The 21,142-nt window shown below is 38.1% G+C and overlaps 1 protein-coding gene across 4 annotated transcripts; it reads right to left on the reverse strand.

The window, feature by feature from the left end:
- Positions 1–990: 990 nt before the first annotated feature.
- On the reverse strand, positions 991–20,741 carry POPDC3 (popeye domain cAMP effector 3). 4 transcript variants are annotated; one of them, XM_081312681.1, is made up of 4 exons: positions 19,923–20,741; positions 13,019–13,672; positions 10,169–10,277; positions 991–6,321 (listed from the first exon to the last, which is right to left on the reverse strand). In XM_081312681.1, the coding sequence occupies exons 2-4, from the start codon at positions 13,507–13,509 to the stop codon at positions 6,013–6,015; spliced, it is 909 nt and encodes a 302-aa protein (XP_081168807.1). In that variant the 5' UTR covers positions 13,510–13,672; positions 19,923–20,741; the 3' UTR covers positions 991–6,012. The 4 variants fall into 4 exon arrangements, with proteins under 4 accessions (XP_081168807.1, XP_081168808.1, XP_081168809.1 ...); XM_081312682.1 differs by having other exon boundaries at positions 19,721–20,741; XM_081312683.1 differs by lacking the exon at positions 19,923–20,741 and adding an exon at positions 18,156–18,221.
- Positions 20,742–21,142: the final 401 nt, after the last annotated feature.

Raw genomic sequence — 21,142 nt, forward strand, 5'->3', positions numbered from 1 at the left:
CCTCTAACTTAAAGTCCTCTTTATCCACTTCACAGTTTAAACAAGAATGGTTACCACTTGTCACAGTGCTAGGAACAATGGGCACAATCCATGGGCTGTCATCACTGATGATGTGAGAAATGAGTTATTCTATTAAAATGGGATATTTTCTGCTCCAGACAAGCCACTGGTAAGGTTATTTATTAAATTCATTTATCATTTTCAATTCTTCCCCTTTAGTGAGAAAGCTAGCAAGGCTGTTTCATAATTATTCTGGAGGAATTACAAACCTTTCTTCAGATTCCTATTTTAAATTCATTTGCAGAAAGCACGTGCTCCCTTTCCAAATTCTCTTCCAACTTAAATGAACTATCCTGCTTTTTTCCATTGTATGGAACAAAAGTATGTGCACCATAGAGCACAAATCACACATATATAGATTAGATTTTCCCAAAAGAAGGAAAGTTATACACCTAATTGACCATGTTTTAAACTATGAGGAGAGATGAATTCTCACCAATGTAAACCCAATGTAAACACACACACACACACACACACACCACAAATAAACCGCATCCAAATTATGTGGGCCATAAGAAAAAAAACTTTTAAAAGTTCCTTAAAAAATAGAGGGAATTTCTTTGTGGCGCCAACTAAATTTTTGTAATAATGCAGGTGTCTGGGTTTTCATTAGAACTCCAAATCAGAGAAGACTGCTCTAAGTTAGGAAAAAAGGAAGGTAAAGTGTGGTTGATCTCTGAACTACAGTATGTCCACATCCTATTACAATATTGGAGCCTGCACAGTTTCCAGAAATGCAAGTTGAGTGTTATTGATATTGGGGGACCTTGATTTACACTAGGGGCTTTCTCAAAACTTATTGAGAAGAAACGAAAGATTCAAAGTCCTTCATTTTGGAAAATACAAGTTCAGGTTAATAGAATAGAATAATTTCCATATTTGGAAATACATAGATTTAATGTCAGTTGGACATGATTTAAGTCTTAAGTCTGATTAAAGGCTTAAGCAACTTTCTAGTCTAAGATACATTGGGATTCCCAGAGTATGTCGCGGGTACACTGTTTAAATTATATATAATCTTTTGCCACTTCTCTGAAGTCTTCAATGACATACAAATATTAGTGTCTACAGATATCTTTTCTATGGCTGTACAAAGTTTTGATGAGAAGACAGAACTGAAAGGCGATTCAATCAATTTATTTATTTGCATAGATTTGATGTCTGTATCTAATCGAGCGCATTTGAATCGGTTCAGTTATTTGAAGGTGACTTAGAGATTTGATAGATTTTCTGCAGTCTTAAGCACGATTGCAGCTTTTCTATATTTACATAGCTGAATGAAGATGTTGAATGGTGTGATCGGGTCTTATTAGCATTTGGTGAAATGATTTTCATCACTTCTGCAAACACTACTACAGCATTAAGAGAAAAAGGTTGTCTGCTGTTTGCACATCTCCTTTTAGCTAGGGTCAGATTACTTGCTTATTGCCTAAACAAGTTTGCAGTAGTGTGCTTGCTCCTGAGTAATTATGAATGTGAAACATATTAGTATGATACAGAATCATGCTAGTATAGTATATTAGGCACACAACAGCAGTGATCCACTTCTTAAATTTTTGAAAAAACATTCTTCATTCCTTCTATCTCTGCCTTGAAAGATTACAGAATACTTCAAAAAAATTAGCGCATAGAAATTCCAGAATCTATCTAGTTGAAGCCTGTGATGGGATTCAACTGGTTTGCACCACTTCAGCAGAACCGGTAGCTAATTTTTTGTTGCCCAAGCCCAGAATGGACTTCCCGAAGTGGCATCCACACAGAGAACCAGTTGTTCACATATTTGAATCCAATCACTGGTTGAAGCGTTATTTTTCTTTAAACTGGTCATCACTTTGCTGCTACATTAATCCTATCTGGCCTCAGAATGATCCAGCTGTAGACTTTCAGTGTTACCCTTTATAGATTATCTTTATTGAACTGAAACTCTAATAGATTCAAATCTGCTCCTTAGAAGTTGCAGGGCAAACTGCCGTATATAAACATGGTGCAAAACCCCACACTCATTCACATTGATGTTGTTATCTAGTTGGGTAATGAAACGTCTGCAAGCAAACAACAAAAGCTCAGAGAGCAGCAAAGACTCACAGTTCAATTCTGAATTACATATATTCTCTTCTAATAGATTCGAATCAAACTGAATCATGCTTTTCATATTTTGAATTCAGACCAGATATTAGCTGATGGACTCATTCCTGGTTATTATACATTTTTCCCATATCTCTCCAATTTGGTTATATAACAAAATCTAGATTTTCCATATTCTTCCTGTAGATGCCTATTACCATAGCTGCTGGTTTGTATTTTCCATCATGCCTTTTGCATTAAAATAACAAAGTTTAAAGATTTTATAAAAAATGTAGGATCTATCTATCTATCTATCTATCTATCTATCTATCTATCTATCTATCTATTAGAATAAACATTAATAGTAATCTGTTATTTACAGACATTTAGTAATTATTACTATTTTCCATTAATTATCAAAGCTTATAAAGATAATAGTAGGGAATTAACCTATTAAAATGGTAATCTACATCAGAGGGAATACAATATTCATTGCATATCACAAATAACAATTTGTCTACAGGAATGATCACTGTATTTCATTAATGCAAAGCCATGTAGCCATTAAACTGAAATGTTTACAGGGTGTTTTCTTTTGAGCATGCTATCTTTTTTGTGTTGTCCTTTAGTAAAAGATGAAAATGTTAATTTACTTTATACAAAATACCAATTTTGTAATAACACTTAACTCCTTTGCCTCACTAATGTGTCTGAATGTCTCTCTCCCATCTGCCCTGTGTATTTACAGGCACAATTGCTACACTTGGGGGAAAACTAAACAAGCAACAGTCCCTTGTCTACATGGCTCCATATCTACATGCATGATAGATTTATAGACAGATGTATATACATGTGCTAGATGTCAGTACATTAGACATTCTTCACAAATGATGAGTTTTATCTTGAAATTAAAACGCATACATTTTTGAATCTCATATACATATGTATTTATGCCTGGGCAACAGAGTGGATGCAGAATAGGTATTTATAGGGTTGCTGAACATATAAATGCTTTTATGTATAAATTTACTACTAAATATGCCTGCTGGTAGCAACATATTTAATGCATTTTCAAATTGCTAAAAACTATTTCTAAAACCCTCTGCCATTCCATAAAGTAAAACTATTCTAAAATGCTAAGAAAATAAATATTTCTACTAAAATTTAAATATTTGTAAAGTACACATCTGTATAATATTGGACAAGTGCGTTTAGCATAGAAAATATAATTTGTTTCAATTCTTTTATTTTTTTATATATATAAATCATTATCATTTGCTAAGCTTCCCCTGAGTATAAGCAACAAAAATATAAGACAACAGTCTACTAATATTTCACTCCAAATACATTGTTTTGTTTATTATCAATATTGCAACTACTCCTAACTGAATATATTTAGTTTGGTTTGAATTAATTGTCCTAGAATTTCTGTTTCTAAAAAGAAACAATGTAGTGACAGACCAGAATAAATCCAAAATGGAATAGTACAGCTTTATTACTAATCTACTAAATAAAATGAATGGAAAACACAATGTGTGGTTAGCCAAGAATCAGATCGATCAAAATCTATTGCTCAAATATTTCTGACTTTTGAACATGATTTTAAAAATAATGGCATTTGTCCTAGTTGTTTCTTCCACAGAAACATTATAATATGCTATAACTATTATAATATAGGTTATACTTTGAGGAGCAAAGAAGTATACATTTTCCTTACACTATTTCTAAAAATACAGAAGCTTTATATACTTTTCTTCCTTTAAAGAGATGTTAACCCCCCTAGATTGTACAGTATATAGCTGATATTAAGAAAGGAGAATATTTGTAGCTCAGAGTTGAAATGAGGGGTCCTTGGTAATCTCTAAGCTTGGGTGTTTCGTTGCATACATTTCATTACCCAAACTAGGTAACATCATCAGTACTAGAACTGATGATGTTACCTAGTTTGGGTAATGAAACATCTGCAAGAAAAAAAAAACAGGCTCAGAGACATTATTCACTCCTGAAAAATGGATAAGATTAGGTCATCTTCTATATAATGGCCGTACGTTTGCAATTGTTACAGTATTATTTTTCTTATTGATTTTGCATGTAAAATGGCATAATAAACTAGTTTATCTAAAAAAAAAATCACCATTGGCCAAGTTATGAAGAATGACTTTTTAATTCTCTCCAAGCTTGGAATGAATCTAAAATCTCAGCTGGTATTTTTGGTCCCAGCTGAGGCAACATGATTGAGGTATACACAATTATGCATGGTGCAGATAAAATAGACAAGGAGAAGCTATTTTCCCTTCCCCCAAATTCTAGTCAGTCAATGAAACTGAGTCCCAGAAGAATCAGGACAGACCAAAAAATTTTTTAAAAAAAATATAAAGCATAATTTGAAATTTGCTATGTGTTGGAAGTTCATGGGATTAATGGCTACTAGCTTTGGTAGCAGGATAGCTACTCAGACTATCTACAAGAAGACTATTGGACTTTCTTGTGCAGTGGGCTGACCACCATGAAAATAGACCGTTGGACTAGATGGGCCAATAGTTTAATCAAGCAGGGCATTGCTTATGTTCTTATGTACACTTCAAGTTCTTATCTCTTACGGTCTTTCTTGTTGTACCAGTAGGTTTCAATAAATACAGAATTTTAAGTTATGAGGAGGAATATTTTAAAAGAGTTACTATAATCTTTCCATTCTAGTGCTTATCTGTCAATACCTGAGATTAGCAGCACCAGACCTTTCTAAAATAACAGGAATTTATTGTTATGTGATAACCTGTTGAAAAATACAGCTGTGTTGCCTAGATTCAAAATCTGAGATGAAAGATATGTTTATGATTCCCGCTATAAATCTCAGACTCTTCCTCAAAGTAGTTGCTGATACAAGTAATATTGTGATTTATGGGATTCCATGTTTTCCATGTTCCTGAGGTTAGTCTGATATATTGAAGCAAAGGAAAGGAGACTGATTGATTTGTTTGTATAAATGTGAGTTTTAGAGTTTTTATATACAGTATTTGGTGCATTTATTGTCCTTGTTTCAGTTCACTGGAGTGGCATTAGTTTAAGAGTGCTTGGAAACTCTTCATTTCTTTTTGACTAGGGGAAACAATCCCCGCCCCGCCCCAATATTCGCCCTTTAAGAAATAATTCCTTTCCCATAACATTTCCACCGTTCGTAAAATATATAGTGTCCCATTCATCAAGGTACTGTAGCTGCCTTCTGTGCTATTTAAATAATGGAACCTTTTGTGCTACATAAATAACATTTACAGTGATTGATGCACTTTCTGAATTCTAAATAGTAATATTTATGTCTTTTGTTGTACATCCCAAAGCATCATTTTATGATAGAAATGAAGAAAGTGCCAAGTCTTTTCAGCTTTACAGGTTGTTCAGTTCTTTGTCACATGGGTCATCTTCTGTAAATCTGTAGGCCAAGTTTATGCATTATAATTATGCACAAGTGAACCAAGGTTCTTTTGAAAAGATGGCGTGCTTGTTGTTGTTCTCTATGATAAAATAGCTTGCATAATTCATGATGACAAGGAGATCTTAATAAGCAGGAAAAAAGCTCTATGCAAATGATCCTTTTGAAAACACAATAAAGCAAGTACAATTACAAGATGTTGTATCAAACAATGATTCATATCTGCCCCTATTCTCCCAAAGTAATAAGATGAGCAGAACAAGTCAACAGAAGTGAATCATAATGCACAATCTATGTGTACAGTCTGCTGGTTCTAAACAGTGTGTGAAGAGTCCCACTACCGTAGGTTGTCTGCCAGGAAAGAAAATGATTTTTATTTTAAAAGTTGCCTTTTAAAGTCTTCACATGATACCACCATAGCACATTTCATCATGTAATGGTGGTAAGAAGGCAAAATTACATTATTTTGTAGTAGGAAGTATATTGTCTTTAATTTTATTGTTGTCTTGAATTGTTCTGAAAATGGTCTGCCGATTTTTTTTTGGTGTGTTAGGTGCTGACACATGATAGAAATTTGGTAACCGAATATCATATCGAAATCCTTTCCCTTGGCTCACTCTGTCGTTCAATGCATAGAGTTTATCAGCAATATCATTTCCAATCAGGACTGAAAACAGACGTGAGATGAATCGGTATTTTGCAAAGAGTAAATATAATTTTTTTCTCCTCCACGCCACATAATGACAATCTGTTTCAGCAGTAAGGGTTACCTGAAAGACATATTCCCGAGAATGGGAAGGGGAAAAAGAGAAATTGGTATTTTATCATTATGCTTAAAAAAACCAAAACCAAAATTAAAAACAAAACAAAAGCAAGACTCTTTCTTTTCTTTTATTGTACTCTTAAGAATCAAAATTGCAAAATGGTTTATTCCTGACTTTCATTCTAACTCTTCTCCATTTACTAGCATTCTCTGCTACAAACATATTTCTCTTCCTGGATAAGTTATCCAAGTGCAAAAGCTCTCTATCTTCATTGTATTTCTTTTGAAAGACAAGTTTATCCAGCAGAGGTATATCCTTAATTTGGGCATTCTATTAAAAGAACAGTGGTTTTGGTAAACACAGAATTCATGCTGCATTTTACAGAGCCCTCTTCCCCTCAAGTGAGCCATTAAAATGAAGGCTTATTCTGTTTGTTCTACTTACAATGCTACCAGAGGACAAGCCTCTGACATAAAGAGCTAAAAATTCAAAACATGAGAACAAAAGAGAAAGGGAAGGAAATGCAAGCAAGGAAGAGGAAGGAAAGAAGGAAGATTCAATTTTTCCAGTTTCATGTACAGTACATAGTTTTAGTTACTTAATCAATCATTATAGAAATTCCATATGATCATATACAGAAAGTAATTGGCAAAATACTCTCTAGATTCTGAAAAAAAATGTTCACTGTTTACGTAGATTTTTATTCCTCTCTTTGTTTTTTCCATTGGTAAATTGTTTTAATTTTTCCTTGCCTCCCTTACTTTTCCCTCATGCCCAATAACAACTGCTGTCAGTGGACATTGCCCACCCTCAGCAAAATGGCATATACATGTAGAACTTAGGCCAGGTGCCAAAGTCTTCACAGTCCAAGTTGTTTTTGAGTCTGAATCTAAAGGAACATTCTCAGGAAGCTTTTCATTAAAGCATATGGTGCAACAATGGGCAGCTGGAGCCGTACTTAAGCAGCAAAAAGGAGTACTGGGTTCTCTCGTGTGAAAGACTAATTTTTACATATATATCTTTTTAGTTATATACTACTTTCTTTACTATGACAAGAAAAAATATACACAAAATGAAAATTAAACATTAAAAAAATCAGCAATTAAACTTATAAAAACATTCATTTTAATTCCCCTGAAGGACGTCTGTGTATATGTACTGTACGGTTATGTGTTTATGAAAGAATATATTCAAACTCACCCAGACAAAACCTAGGTGAATGGACTGAAGTTGAAAACATTATCACAGTTACCATTTGAAGAAGAAAACTCTGAAGAGTAGGTGCCACCCAAGAAATTCCTGTATGACCATCAACAGGTCTGATACACCTGATAAGGTTTCCTCTTGTAGTCTTATCCTATTCCCAAATCAGTATTAGGAATGCCAGTTAACTTAATGGCCAACTTAGATGGCTTCATTATACCTGTTGAATGGTGCTGGAACAAAATGCTACTGTTGCATGACAGCACAACATAGGTGTTAGGGAAGAGAGGTATGATCACCAATTTTAAATTTCTGTAAACATTCCTACAAATAGGAAAGAAGCCATGACAAAACAATGACCCAATGCTCTAAACTCTTGGAAGCTGATTCACCATTTCATTTTTGAATTAGACACTGCTATTCAAATCAGGGACTGATAAAGTGGTCAATTCACCCAGCTGGACACTGTGAATTATATTCCTGTCTTAGGCCTGAAGCCAGCTGAGTGACCATAACCCAGTCACTCTCCCTCAGGCAAACTACTAAGGAAAATTATGGCACAAAAACTTGAGATGAGTCCAGAGAGTTGACAGGAGTCAACAGTGACTTGCACAGTGACGCACACATGCACACACAAACAGAGAGAGAGAGAGAGAGAGAGAGAGAGAGAGAGAGAGAGAGAGAGAGAGGGAGAGAGAGAGAAACAAGAGAGAGAGAAAAAGACAGAAATTCAAATGAGGAACTATCAGACATGCATACATTTCACATCTTCTCCTGCAGTCCTATAAACTGAAATGTGACAGTCATCCCCATAATCTAAAGCATGCTGTGTATGGGCTAGTGATGAGGAGAATGTTATAGAGAGGCTGCAAATTATAGACCTGTTTCCATTTATATCAGATTAGGAAATAACATCAAAAGAATAAATAAGGAAAGTTTTGGAATCCAATATATTTACATGTAGGTATTTATGACCACAATTGGGACTGGAATTTCCACTGCTGAATACTGTGACAGCAAAGAACATCATAACATGACCATATCATTTAGCAACAGCAATCCCAGTGCCTTCAGTAAGCAAAATTGACCGGTTGTTATTCAAGGGCCTACCCCAATCCAAGGCATTCTAGGTTTGACCCCTACCAGCCTCAGTTCTTACAGGTAAGGTACTGCCTCCCTTTCAACTCTTCCCAACTACTTCCTCACCCTCATTTCTATCCTTTTGGCCACCCTGCCCCTGCCTTTGGAGCAGCCAGAAGTCGCAAATCATGTGGCTTTGGGGCCAGTGGCCACAAGATAGCCAACAGGCTGCATGGTCAGGGCTACAAGAAGTTCCTGACCCACAGCATAAAGCTTCAGCCACCCAGCTTGGTCCAGTAGCATGGCACAAAGCTACTGTGCCCCAAGAAGCTGCAACAGTATGGCTCAAAGCCTGGGTAGCAATTGTAGTTGCCCTCATCACCCTGACTCAAGCCCCCTGCTCCCTCAGCTGTTCCAGCTGACCTTCACCATCTTCATGCTCCTTCTGCTGCTGAGGTGTGCCCACCCTGGCCTTTTACAAGGAAACCATGTGAACTCATCTTCCCCAGGTCTTGTGAGGGCTCTAGGACAACTCACCGCAGCCAACTCACCATGGCCATCTTGCAGCAGCCAACTACCACGGCCATCTCACCACAGCCAACACAGTGCAGCAGCCATCTCTCTGTGGCCATCTTGCCATGGGACAAGTCGCCATCAGACAATCCTTCAGGATAACTCAGTGCAATCAATGTTATCCACCAGTTTCTTTGACATTATTTCCACTGACAAAAATGGAAATAATGTAGAGGAAACAGTGGCGGATAACATTTATCATGTTGAGTTACCCTGTGTGGAATTGTGCCGTGGCAAGTTGGTCGCAGCAAGTTGGCCCATTCTGCTTGTGAGGAAGCTGTCATAGGTAACATTGGGAAGAAAACCTTTGTGGCCAGCAGATGCCTGACAAAGGGTCAAACCAGGAATGCTTGGTCAGCAACAGAAGAAACAAGATGGCAAGCATCAGCTGGTGTGTAGTGCAGGGGCCAAAAGGGCATAGATGGTTGGGGGAGTAAATAAGTGGGGAGTTGAAGTATGGGTGGGCCAACAAGCACCAAATTTTGATCATGTGAATGCAGGGACATTGCAATAGCATAATTTTGGGCACTAGTCATAAGTCCATTCAGTGCTGTGGTAACTTCAAAAGGTTTCTAAATGAATGATCTAACTCGAAGCAGCCCTAATGCCAGAAAACTAGTTTTGCTGTTGTTGAAACCACTCTAGACTCTGGATATTCCATTAATTACAAAGCCATGAGTTCGATTGTCAGAATTAGCTATTAATTCAAGTAGCAAGTAGAAAAGAAAATGTGTGGTGCATGGAAAAGCCTATAGAAAGAATTTCTTTTTCAAAATCACTGAACTTTACTTAAACTTTCAAATACTTTACTCCAGCAGCATTTTCATTAATTATCCTAGTATTTGGATCCGTTTTCTTCAACAACAACAAAAAGTGCTGTCAATACAAATTCTTAGAGAGATAGCTCTTAATCCTAAATTGGATATTTCCTGGAGTATCTGTGGTACAGTTCTGGAAAAGGACTATTTTATCTGATAGATTCACAGAAGTTCCCTACCTGAAAAATGCCATCTTCTGTGGGTCTTAGTGAATCCCATTCAGGTGAATCCAGAAATTGAAGAGGGAAAATATAATGCAGAAATTCCCCATCCACCGTCACTCTAACTCTTAACAAAACAGATCAATTTGTGTTAATAACTGCCAGTGTAGGAAAAGGAAAAAAATGCCTAGGTTTATGACCAGGGTGAAGAATTTATTTATTTTATTTTATTTTAATTCCATTTATATCCCGCCCTTCTCCGAAGACTCAGGGCGGCTTACAAGCTTAGCAGTAGCCTTCATTCTATGTATATGCCTGCTTATTAGGGCTTTCACCCCCCCAAGCGGCATTATTACAAAGTCAGCTTAATTGCCCCCAACAATCTGGGTCCTCATTTTACCTACATCGGAAGGATGGAAGGCTGAGTCAACCTTGAGCCTGGTAGGATGCGAACCTGCACTAATTGCAGGCAGCTGGTGTTACTTAAGGAGGCATTAGCCCACTGCTCCACCAAGGCTCAGAATGTTTAAATTTTAAGTAATTTATGCCATGTCAGTGGCATTAAATAATGTCTTAGGTTTCAGGATTATCATTTTAGGTCTAATATCTATATGCATTACTAATAAACTACATATATTTATTTACAGATTTTTTTCAGCCCATATGAGCAAAAACAGTCAAATGGAGAAAAAAAATCCAAGTCTTAATATTCTTGAATCTCCTTGGCAATAGTCCAGTAAGTATTCAAGAAACGCATAAACTCAGAAAGAAACAACAATAACAAAGGTATAAAACAGAGATCCTGCACACAAAAAAAGAAAAGAAAAATAAGTAGGCAGTTTTCAAAGACATTCATTCTGCAAGATAAGCCTGGCTTGTAGCTGCAGTGCCAGAAAGACAAAAATACCATAGAGGAACAATGAAAATGGCTGGAAGCTGTCAAGGATTTTTTTTAATCTAAATGTGCTACATGGATTATAATATATCCATTATCCGGAATTTGCAGAATTTCTGAGAATAGGAAACAGGAGATTACAATAATTCAAATTCACATAATCTTATTAAGGGTTTTAGATATTATCCTAAATAAAATTATTAATGTTTGGCAACCAAATACCTGTACATTGGAAATAAGTCAAGTTCCTTTTGTTATACTTGTGGAATTGCTAAACGTTTCTATCTGACCACTATGGAAATGGATGGCTGGACTATGGATCTTTCAGGACTGCACCCTGGTCCTGTTTGTTCATGCATACAGGTCACTCTGTAAAATGAAACTGATAAGCTGTACATAGGATTGAGTTGTGTCCCATCAAACTTGAACCTATTTTAAAAATTAAGAACTTTAGCTTCTTCAGTCTTACATAAATCACTTCAGTTATAGGTTTCAATGTTCCTTTAGCCTAGGCACGGGCAGAGTAAGCCTTCAGGATTTATGACATATAAACTGACCTGTGCTTAATATTACCAGGTTCACCACTTGGATACAAAAAAATGTGAAGTTAGGAATATCAATTGCACTGAATATGTGAACTAATTAATACCTTTTGCCATCTCACTTTTTTCTTTTAATGATGTAATTTGGAAAGGTGAGAGTTTTTTAAAAAAAATAATTGCCGTGATTCAGAAATTCAGAATAAAAAAAACCTTGCAGATGTATTTCAGATCAACCAGCAATCTATTGGTCTATCTTCTATACCAGGGGTTCCCAACTTGTGGGCCACAGCCCATTACCAGGCCGTAGCCTCCTGGCCACCGGTCTGCGGAACAGGCTGGCCATTAACGCTAACACTGCTGCCACTACAGAAATGGGGCACCGCTATGCAAATGGGGTGCCGCTGTGCAAATGGGGTGCTGCACGGCAAAAACGGGGCACTGGGTGGTGAAAATGGGGCGGTGCTAGTCACATGGGCACTAGCATCGCCGTTTGCATCGTGTATGCTTGCGGACCCGTTTGTGTGGGTGCGTGGTTGCGCATGTCCGCTAACCTAGAAGGGTTGGAGACCTCTGTCCTATACTATTTTGTCTCTTTTATGAACAAATTAAAAACAAAAAAATACTAATCAATTATTTGAAAAGACTTCCATACTCAGTCCAAAGATGTTCTGCACTCTGAGTTTGGTACAAAACAAGGGGGCATGGATATAGCTTTTATGTTCAACTGTAGTTTCTCCAATGTTCCAGAACACAGACAGAAGAAAGAAGGGAAACTGGGATAAATGAAATGTTGTAATAACTGATTTGACAATGTAGCACTATTTAATGAAAATTAGGACATTAAAATGAATATAGCCCTCACATGAAACATATTGAATATGTTCCAAGGATAAGTGCAGGTCTCAAAGTCCCAGGTATACTTTGAGAAGGCATTCTTTTTTTGTTTTTTGTTTTCAGAATTATGCAAATTAAACAAAAGTTGTAACACAACACAAAACATAGCAGAACTAGGGGCTGGTGGGGCAGATACAGCACAACAATTTTAAAAGGGATTAGCCACAGAAAAATGAAAAATACTGAAAATACAATATTCTAAGTCCTAGGAAACCTATCCCAACTTTTTTCTTTCAGTTTTCTGTTTTTAGTATCCTTAAACTTTTCCAATGCTAAAGGAAAATGCAGTTTTTCTCAAGAAGATAAATCTTGCCACAATTAATGCTTCCTCATACCTCCATGGCCTGATTTGTTTTAAACCACTACAGTAGCTTGTTGATCTAGGAATATTGTTTACACTTAGCAATAAACTGTCAAAACATTAAACCCAGTCTGTTCATTTTAAACAGGTCCAAACAATGCCAAGGAAGCCAAAGATCTGGTATTCTTGGACCTTTTGTTTCTAAAGAAAGGAGGAGAGATAAGCATAATACAAACCTTCCTGACAAAAGCAAGGAGAGCTTGTCAATTGGAGTTTTGCCTTGCACTGCATAACAATGTTCCTTCTCTAATGTAATAACTTCTCCACCACAGCAGAGGACAATTTTTCTAAAAACAGGCAAGGAGATTCCCAAAGGCTGGAACAAAGCATTGTAAAGCTCCTGAAATTCTTTGTCAAAAACAACACTCCGTACTTGGTAGGTTACATAAATAAACTGTACGAAGCAGATCACAAACAGGATAAAATTCCATGAGAAAATGTCAGCTGCACAGACATCCAGCCATGACCACACAGATGAGCAGAGAAAGCCCAGCCCTAGCAGAAAGAAAATGTAGAGCAAGCCAAAGAAGCCACTTCCGCCCATAAAGCCAACCACAAACAAAATGCTAGCTAAATGATAGATCGATCCTTCAGCTTCCGACTTCCAGTTCATGCAGATTGGGTGTGAAAATATCAAGCTGTCCCAAAAGCTTGAGTTGTCTTCCATGGCTGCAATATCAGATTAATCGCTGTGTCTGTAGTTAGGGTATTGCATGTTCTGTCTTGAAGAGCTGCTATAGCAAACATTCAGGCACTAGGGTAGTTTGTCTCTTTAGAAATCCATACTCTTCCACATTGATTCTTGTTACTTTAACACCTTCTTTGTCTGCCTAGGGGAAAGAAAGAGGAGGGTGAGAGAAGTACAAGGCCATTAAGATGGGGGAGAGGAGGAGTTAATACCAACCATATATTTGCTTACTTAAAGGCATTTTCCTAGTATTTTCCCACAAGTGCAGGATCCACTTTTCAGACCAAATGAATGATGATTCATTGGTGGTGACCGAAGTTGACCAACCAGTTTGTCACCTGTGCCTGAGATCATGGGCTGAGAGAGAGTGAATGGCTCAAAGCCACCTGGGTGGCTTTCATGCCTAAGGTAGAACTAGAACTCTCAGTCTCCTGGTTTCTGTCCTGATGCCTTAACCACTCTAGACCAAACTAGTTGTCAAATGCTTGCTTAAAGTGAAAGGCTTAAATCCAGGTTTTTAGTATTCACAGAATTCTTCTGTGGAGTTTTCTACTCAAACAATGCTGATAATGGAAAAAGGGGTGAATACTATTTTTCCCCCTAATCTTCACCTCCTCCTAGAGCTACACACCCTACACACCCACTGTCCCAACTATCTAAAAAATATTTTGAAGAGCATAAAATATTGCAAGGAAAAGAGGAACTGATAAGTACTGTGGCATCTGGCTTGAAAGAATCCTCCATTAGATCAGGACCTCGTATATACCAAAATATCATCTCTGTTCTAGGTAACAATTTGTAGATCTAACCTCCTATTTTCAAGGACTAAGCAAATTAGAGTTTTAATAGCAGTTTAATTTATATTTATATTATGGTTCATGCTTCTAATATTTTCACAGTTCTGCCCTAAATATGATTACCCATAAGTAAAGTATGTCAAGCTGAATCACTCTTTCAAATAAACATGGACGTGGATATAAATGCAAAATAGTACTATAGCTAAATGAATTATTCAGATTCCTCTAATTGAATAGCAAAACATTTTTTGAATCTGAGTAGAATTTCAAGTACAATTTGTGATATTGCAGTTTAGCATTCAAAATAAGTACAACTGCTCTAATTATAAATAATCTACTGTGTATGTTATTTTTAAAAATAATCCTAAACTAGCTTCCCTGAATGTCAGCTTTATGTTATATCTGGTGATCCCTATATGCATTTTTTTAAAAAAGATTAAATTTAGAATGAGCTACTCAAATTTGCCACTACATGTTATGTGGATCTCGATTAGGGGCAAGTTCAATATTAGATATCTTGAGTTCCTTCAAATTATTACAATAAGAAAATAGAATCTTGAACTATAGTGAAAACAGAGACCAGAAATGACAAAAGGGCAGAGCATTAGACCAGCCACTGAGGTCTTTCTGGATGTTACTTTTATTTCTAACCCATCAAAATCAATATTTTATACAAACAAGTGATCAGTTTCTAACTTGCAATGACAAGGACAATTAGAAAAATCTGCAGGATATGCAGCTAAAAGCTGGTGTGAGATAATTTGGCAAAGTGCCTCCTAAGACACTGGATCAATCAGTAACCATTCTGTTAGTAAACATTCTAGAATAATTTAAGTAGGGAGAGTATGCAAAGTATGGCTTCTGGAATAGTCTGCACCTCCACAATAGGAGCACCACTCTGAGTCATGTGACCAGAAGGAAGTGTGTTTAGAATGGAGTGGGGAGCAACAATCTATCTAAGCCATTCATAGCCCACTCTGTCTCCATCTGGGATAAATTGGTTTTTTTTTTTAATTTTAAAACTCATTTTTCATTTATTTATTTATTTATTTATTAATTTAATTTGTATACCGCCCTTCTCCCGAAGTACTCAGGGCGGTGAACAGGGCAATACATAATAAAAAACAAGATACAAAAATTAAAAAGTAATTAAACAGCAATGCCTGTAATAAATTAATACAGATTAAAAAGTTAAGATCAATTAATAAAACCCAACCCCATCCCATCAGGCCAGGCCAGCTTGTTCAAAAAGGTAGGTTTTAAGATCGCGCCGGAAGGAGCGGAGATCAGGCACTATCCGGAGCTCGACCGGAAGATGGTTCCATAAATCCGGCGCGCCCACAGAGAACACCCTCCCCCTGGGGGCCACCAGTCGGCATTCTTTGACCGGTGGCACCCTGAGGAGGCCCTCTCTGTGGGAGCGTACTGGGCGGAGGGAAATTTATTGGCTTCTCCTGTACCAAAGTTGGTCTTGTTCTCCCAGGTTTTGGAAAATTATCCTGCTGATAGATTCTTCCGAGTTATTTACATAATGTAAATAAAAAGAAGCTTTATGTTTTCCATCTTTCTGGATAGATGATTTATCTAGCCAAAGGCAGAATTATGCATTTGTCGAAACTCTGACAATCAGGTCCTCAATCAGATTGATGGCAGAGTAGAGAAACTTGGCTTGATTTTCACTGAGTGCTAATCATTCTTGCATTCTTATTATATATAACAGAACATTATGTGATAATAAAATATAAAATAATAAAATACATCATACTGAAAAGGTTACAGTAATAAGATAAATTAACAGAAGCTTTTAAAACTTCTCTGTTATATAAATGAAATTAAATCAGCTGGGACAAATCTATCCAAGATCACTTTCAAGTCAAAACAATACTTGAGTATTATAGAGCTCTCCAAATGTACAATTCCCCTCCCCCACGTGAAATGTTTATCTAGGTCTTTCGGACTGTATTCCCAGAAATAATTGCTGAATGTCAGGTTTTATCCTTATGCCATGAAAAATGCAACAACCCACTAGCTTATCATTATATCTCAATTCTGACAGTAAAAAAGGTGTATGCAAAATGACATAAGGCACACCAGGGAAGAAAATTTCCAATTTGCTCTTGGAACAATTACCATTTTAAATCCCTCAGAAAGAGAGCAGATCTGGATGTCTCTTGTTTTTTTGCATTTCTTTTTTAAAAAACATCTAGCTAATGCATGTCATTGGTATCCCATGAGGCTTATTTTCTCACAGCCACTCATGCCAATATTGTTATCCAAATGCTGAGAGGTTTTACCACTTCAGAGGTCTTATCGCCAGAGTTCATAGGAACAGAAATTCAAAGAACATGGAAAATGTCAAATTCACATTTCTCAGGTGATAGGTTCAAATTCTATTATTGGTTTCTCAAAGCAATAGTTAAAAGTGGGATTTGAGGAAGTGTTAGCATCCCAGTGCAGTATAAACCCCTATACAATAAAGAAGTTTAGTCCCGTCCAATTGTGCATATCAGTACAATTGACAAAATGTATTATCAGTATAGGTTTCTTTTTACTTTTATTCATATTATTCCTTGACAAAAGATCCTCATTATCAATAAAACCTTCCTCTTGGACATATTAAGAGCTGTTTTGTTTTTCTTTTAGTAATCAATGACACAGAAACAGGTAGAAATGCTGTACCAAATTAAAAAATAAGGTATTTAATAAAAAACCCCACACAAAATGAAATAATTTTAAAGGGAGAATATAAAAAGAAAATCTATTAACATTGTTTCAGTTACCCAATAGAATGTTATAAAATATACATAGCAAAAATGTGCCCAATCATCCCTTAGAAGAACAGACAGACAATCTGTAGCCCTCAAGTCCCTCTTTCGTAGCACTCAGAACTCTCTTGGAGCATAATTACTGAAAAATGAGGCCATGTTGTCCTGCCATTTTGAGGTAGACAATAAATATAAATAAAAGCCCTAAAACAGACAGATCAGATTTAAAAACAAAGATTGGTTGAACCTCAATTTTCCCCCCAAACTCCCAACCTAAGCCATATATGTCATATGGCCAACTCACAGTAAGGACCATAACTTCCCAAAAGTTATACTTACTTTGTTAAGTATATAGCCCTTGACTATGAAGAGGTTGCTACCTCTGCTTTAGAATAAGAATTACAACTGGAGTTACTACTGTAGCACCATTAAGAATGCCTCTTTCAGGGAGATGGGTAGTTCAGAAATGTGAAATATAAATAAATGAAAATATACAGAAAGACATAAACCAGAGCGTTACACCACCATGTCACAGCCTTGTCATTTCATGGTCAAACGAGGAACCGTCATGGAGTGGATATCTATCTATCTATCTATCTATCTATCTATCTATCTATCTATCTATCTATCTATCTATCCATCCATCCATCTATCTATCTATCCTAACCTATCCTATCCTATCCTAACCTAACCTAACCTAACCTAACCTAACCTAACCTAACCTAACCTAACCTAACCTAACCAAACCAAACCAAACCAAACCTACAGATAGCACCCAACACAACAGAAAAGGGAGATTATTTTGATGGAACAATATCCTACAAAACCCATGCAAAATCCTTCACATTTTAACCGGGAGGAAGGCATGGTTAAAATAGAGACTCTTAGAATTTCTGGAGGAAGGCTGTTCCAGAGGGCAGACACCAGAACCTGGGTATTATATAAGAGACTTGGACTCTATATTGCAGCATAGGCATAAATATCAGGAGAAATATCACCCTCCGAAGAACGAGGCCCATGCTACCGATGTATCCTACACAGCAGAGGTGCTACATTGGCCTACCGTGGTACACCCATGGTAGGAGTAACTGCTTATGATACTATATTCTGGATCAGGTGACACTTCCAAGGTGTCTTCAAAAGACTGTTCTTTGTAAAGCACATTGCTGTGGTCCAGATATGAAGTGCCCAAGCTATACATGAGAACTGTCCTGCCTTGTGTCATTCCAGGACATCTGGTCAGCTACTGTAGGAAAGATTCGAGGGACCTGACTGGACTCTGGCCTGATGCAGTATAGCTTTTCTTTTGTACTTAAATTCACATTCTCAAATTCTTAATCTTCTTTTGCTTCATTCTTTCTTTAAACTGGGGTTTTTTCACACTGATACCTCTGAAATTTGTAAAGAGAAAAGTCAATAAAGTAGTACAATACAGATTTTAGATCAAAAGATTACTAAATAGAAACTTTAAAGCACATAGAAAGAGACGACGCAAAGTCCAACCTGGATGCGATTTTTTTCCCCAAACTTTTCATTTGAAAAGAAAAAGATTCTGTGTTAACTCAAACATTAATAACATGTTTAACATGAATTTGAATTACTTTTCTTCTATAAGGTAATGATGTCTTCAGGTGAAGCTCCTCCACTGGTGACTGGTTTTCTTGAATACCTAAGAAGCTTGGCATTGCCTTTTTCTGGGATGGTGTTACAGTTTCCTAGTAAGCCAATAGTTCTGGAAATTCTTGATGGTCTCCCATCCAAATACAAAAACAACAACAACAACAACACACACACACATGTATGTGTAAGATAGATAGGTAGGTAGATAGGTAGGTAGATAGATAGATAGATAGATAGATAGATAGATAGATAGATAGATAGATAGATAGATAGATAGATAGATAGATAGATAGATAGATAGATGATAGATAGAGATAGATGATAGATAGATAGATAGATAGATAGATAGATAGATAGATAGATAGATAGATAGATAGAACACACATACATACATCCCACCCACCGCTCATTGAGTGACTTTTCAAGATTAGTCAAGGCCAGCTAACCCTATGTATATATAAACGCATCATTTAATAAACATATTAAAATTATGTTTATTAGCTACCACGTGGATTAAATAAAATAGCCACTAAGATTCATTTGCTTTTTCTCTTTCATGCCACAGTTCCCTTTCTTTCCTTGTACTACCGGCCTCTTTTTTATCTCTCTCAACAGACGGGGGGAAAAAACGCGAGCCATTTCCTACTGCCCCACTTTCATTCCGGCGCCGTGGCAGAAGACCGGGGTAATTCGGGGCACAAGCTCTATGCCGAGCGGTTTCCCCAACTGGCGCGAAGAAAAAAAACAAAACAAAAACGAAGCGGCGGAACAGAAAAGATGCGGGCCACGTCGTCACCGGGAAGGCTCCAGAGCCCATCGACCCCCGCCTCGGACCAAGCCTGACACCCCGGGTTTCTCTCTCTCTCTCTCTCTCTCTCTCTCTCTCTCTCTCTCTCCCTCCCTCCCTCCCTCCCTCCCTCTCTCTCTCTCTCTCTCTCTCTCTCTCTCTCTCTCCTTTTTTCCCCTCGCCGTGAAAGACATCGCGTCGAGCCGTCGGGCTTCTCTCACTGCAAAGTTTGGAAGGAGGGGGCTTCTGCAGAGTCTGGCGCCTGGCGAGCCCTGGGAAGCCCGAAGCTGAGCAGGGTCCCCAGAGAGAGAAAAAGGACAACTCGGCAGCCACCGCGCGCGTCCCCACTGAAGTTAATTCCTCACCACGGCCCCGAAAAGGAAAGAAGCGCCCCCCCCCTTTGGCTTTTGCCGCTCCCCTTACCTTCGCCAGCTTTCCTTTGCGCGAAGTTTGCCGGCCGAATGCCCCGGGAGGCGCTCTAGTTTCCCCACCGCCGCTCGGGCGGAGACGCCGAAGCTTTTCCTAAAAATAGGGAGCGGGCGAACTGCGGGCGGCGTCAGCTGCGGGGTCAACGGCGCCGGCAGAGACAGGGTGGGAAAAGGGCGACGACCCCCCCCCCGCCCACACCCCCAGCGCGCAGGCGCCCCCTAGCGACTCCGGCCGCCGCTGCCCTCAAGGTTGTTCGGTTGGGCGGCCCTGAGCCGGGTTCGAGCCCTGGCAAAGCGGTGGATGAGGAGCGGGTCCCGGGGGAAGAGCGAGCCCGCCGCTGAAACATTTGCCGCTTCGGTGCCCCAAAGCTTTTAAGCTCAGAATATTCGCGTTGGTGGCAAGGTGTGCGTCGAAAGCCGCACGGCCCCCTTTTGTGCCTGTGTCTTGCGCCTCACGAATTACATTTTCTTTAGCAGCTGCTCCTGCTCGTTATTGTGGAAACGAAATGGCTGCAAACTCAAGAGGGAGGAGGAGGTTGCGGCCGCTGGGGTTATCTGAGCTTGGAAGGATCCGGGCTTCCCTTCGAGTCTTGCAACTCGAAGGCTATTTTCAGCTCCGGGTTCTGCTTTGGGATATATGTGGGAAAATGTGGAGCGAGAACAACTTTAGGCATGTGCAGAATGCTCTTGTCTTTGTTGCTGTGTTTTTAGTTCTTAACCTTCTTGCTGTGCGCATAGTCAGGCATACAGTACTCGGAGCAGCATTTGAACTTAGCTTGAATTAAATAAATATGTTTATAGGAGTAGGCATAACCTTGACAAACACTTGGAGTCACCGTTCTTTTTTCCCCCCGAACTTAAAGAAAGCCAAATTCTTCTCTTTTCCTCTCTTTTCCCCTCAAGTTCCCACTCACTTAAGACACATCGTTCTCTTCCAGTAGGCATTTTTGTGTTTTACTTTTGAAAAGCGTTTCTACTTTACAAAAAAGGAAAATCTCTCTGCTGTTTGAACACCCCCCCCCCCACCTCAATGGTTTTGGAAATGCGATTTTGGAGACAGAAAGCTGAATGTCAGCTTTCATGTAGAATGAAAATATTTCTTAAGGCAGCTGTGTTGAAGGTTGGCAGTTGCTTATTGGCGTCTACATCATCCTTTGTAATGTTACTTTTTATCCTTGGAAAATATATACAGAATAGCTCCCCCCCCAGTTGGGG

The sequence above is a fragment of the Vipera berus genome, assembly GCF_964194415.1.
Source record: "Vipera berus genome assembly, chromosome: 1".
NCBI lineage: Eukaryota > Metazoa > Chordata > Lepidosauria > Squamata > Viperidae > Vipera > Vipera berus.

What these genes read in the sequence shown, in the direction of transcription:
- POPDC3 (XM_081312681.1), bottom strand. Translation starts at nt 13,509, where the DNA reads ATGGAAGACAACTCAAGCTTTTGGGACAGCTTGATATTTTCACACCCA. An exon ending in TCCTTGCTTTTGTCAGGAAG is followed by an intron (nt 10,278 to 13,018) that starts GTTTGTATTATG and finishes TGTTTTGTTAAG; the next exon opens with AGTTAGAGTGACGGTGGATG. An exon ending in CAGAAGATGGCATTTTTCAG is followed by an intron (nt 6,322 to 10,168) that starts GTAGGGAACTTC and finishes TATGTCTTTCAG; the next exon opens with GTAACCCTTACTGCTGAAAC.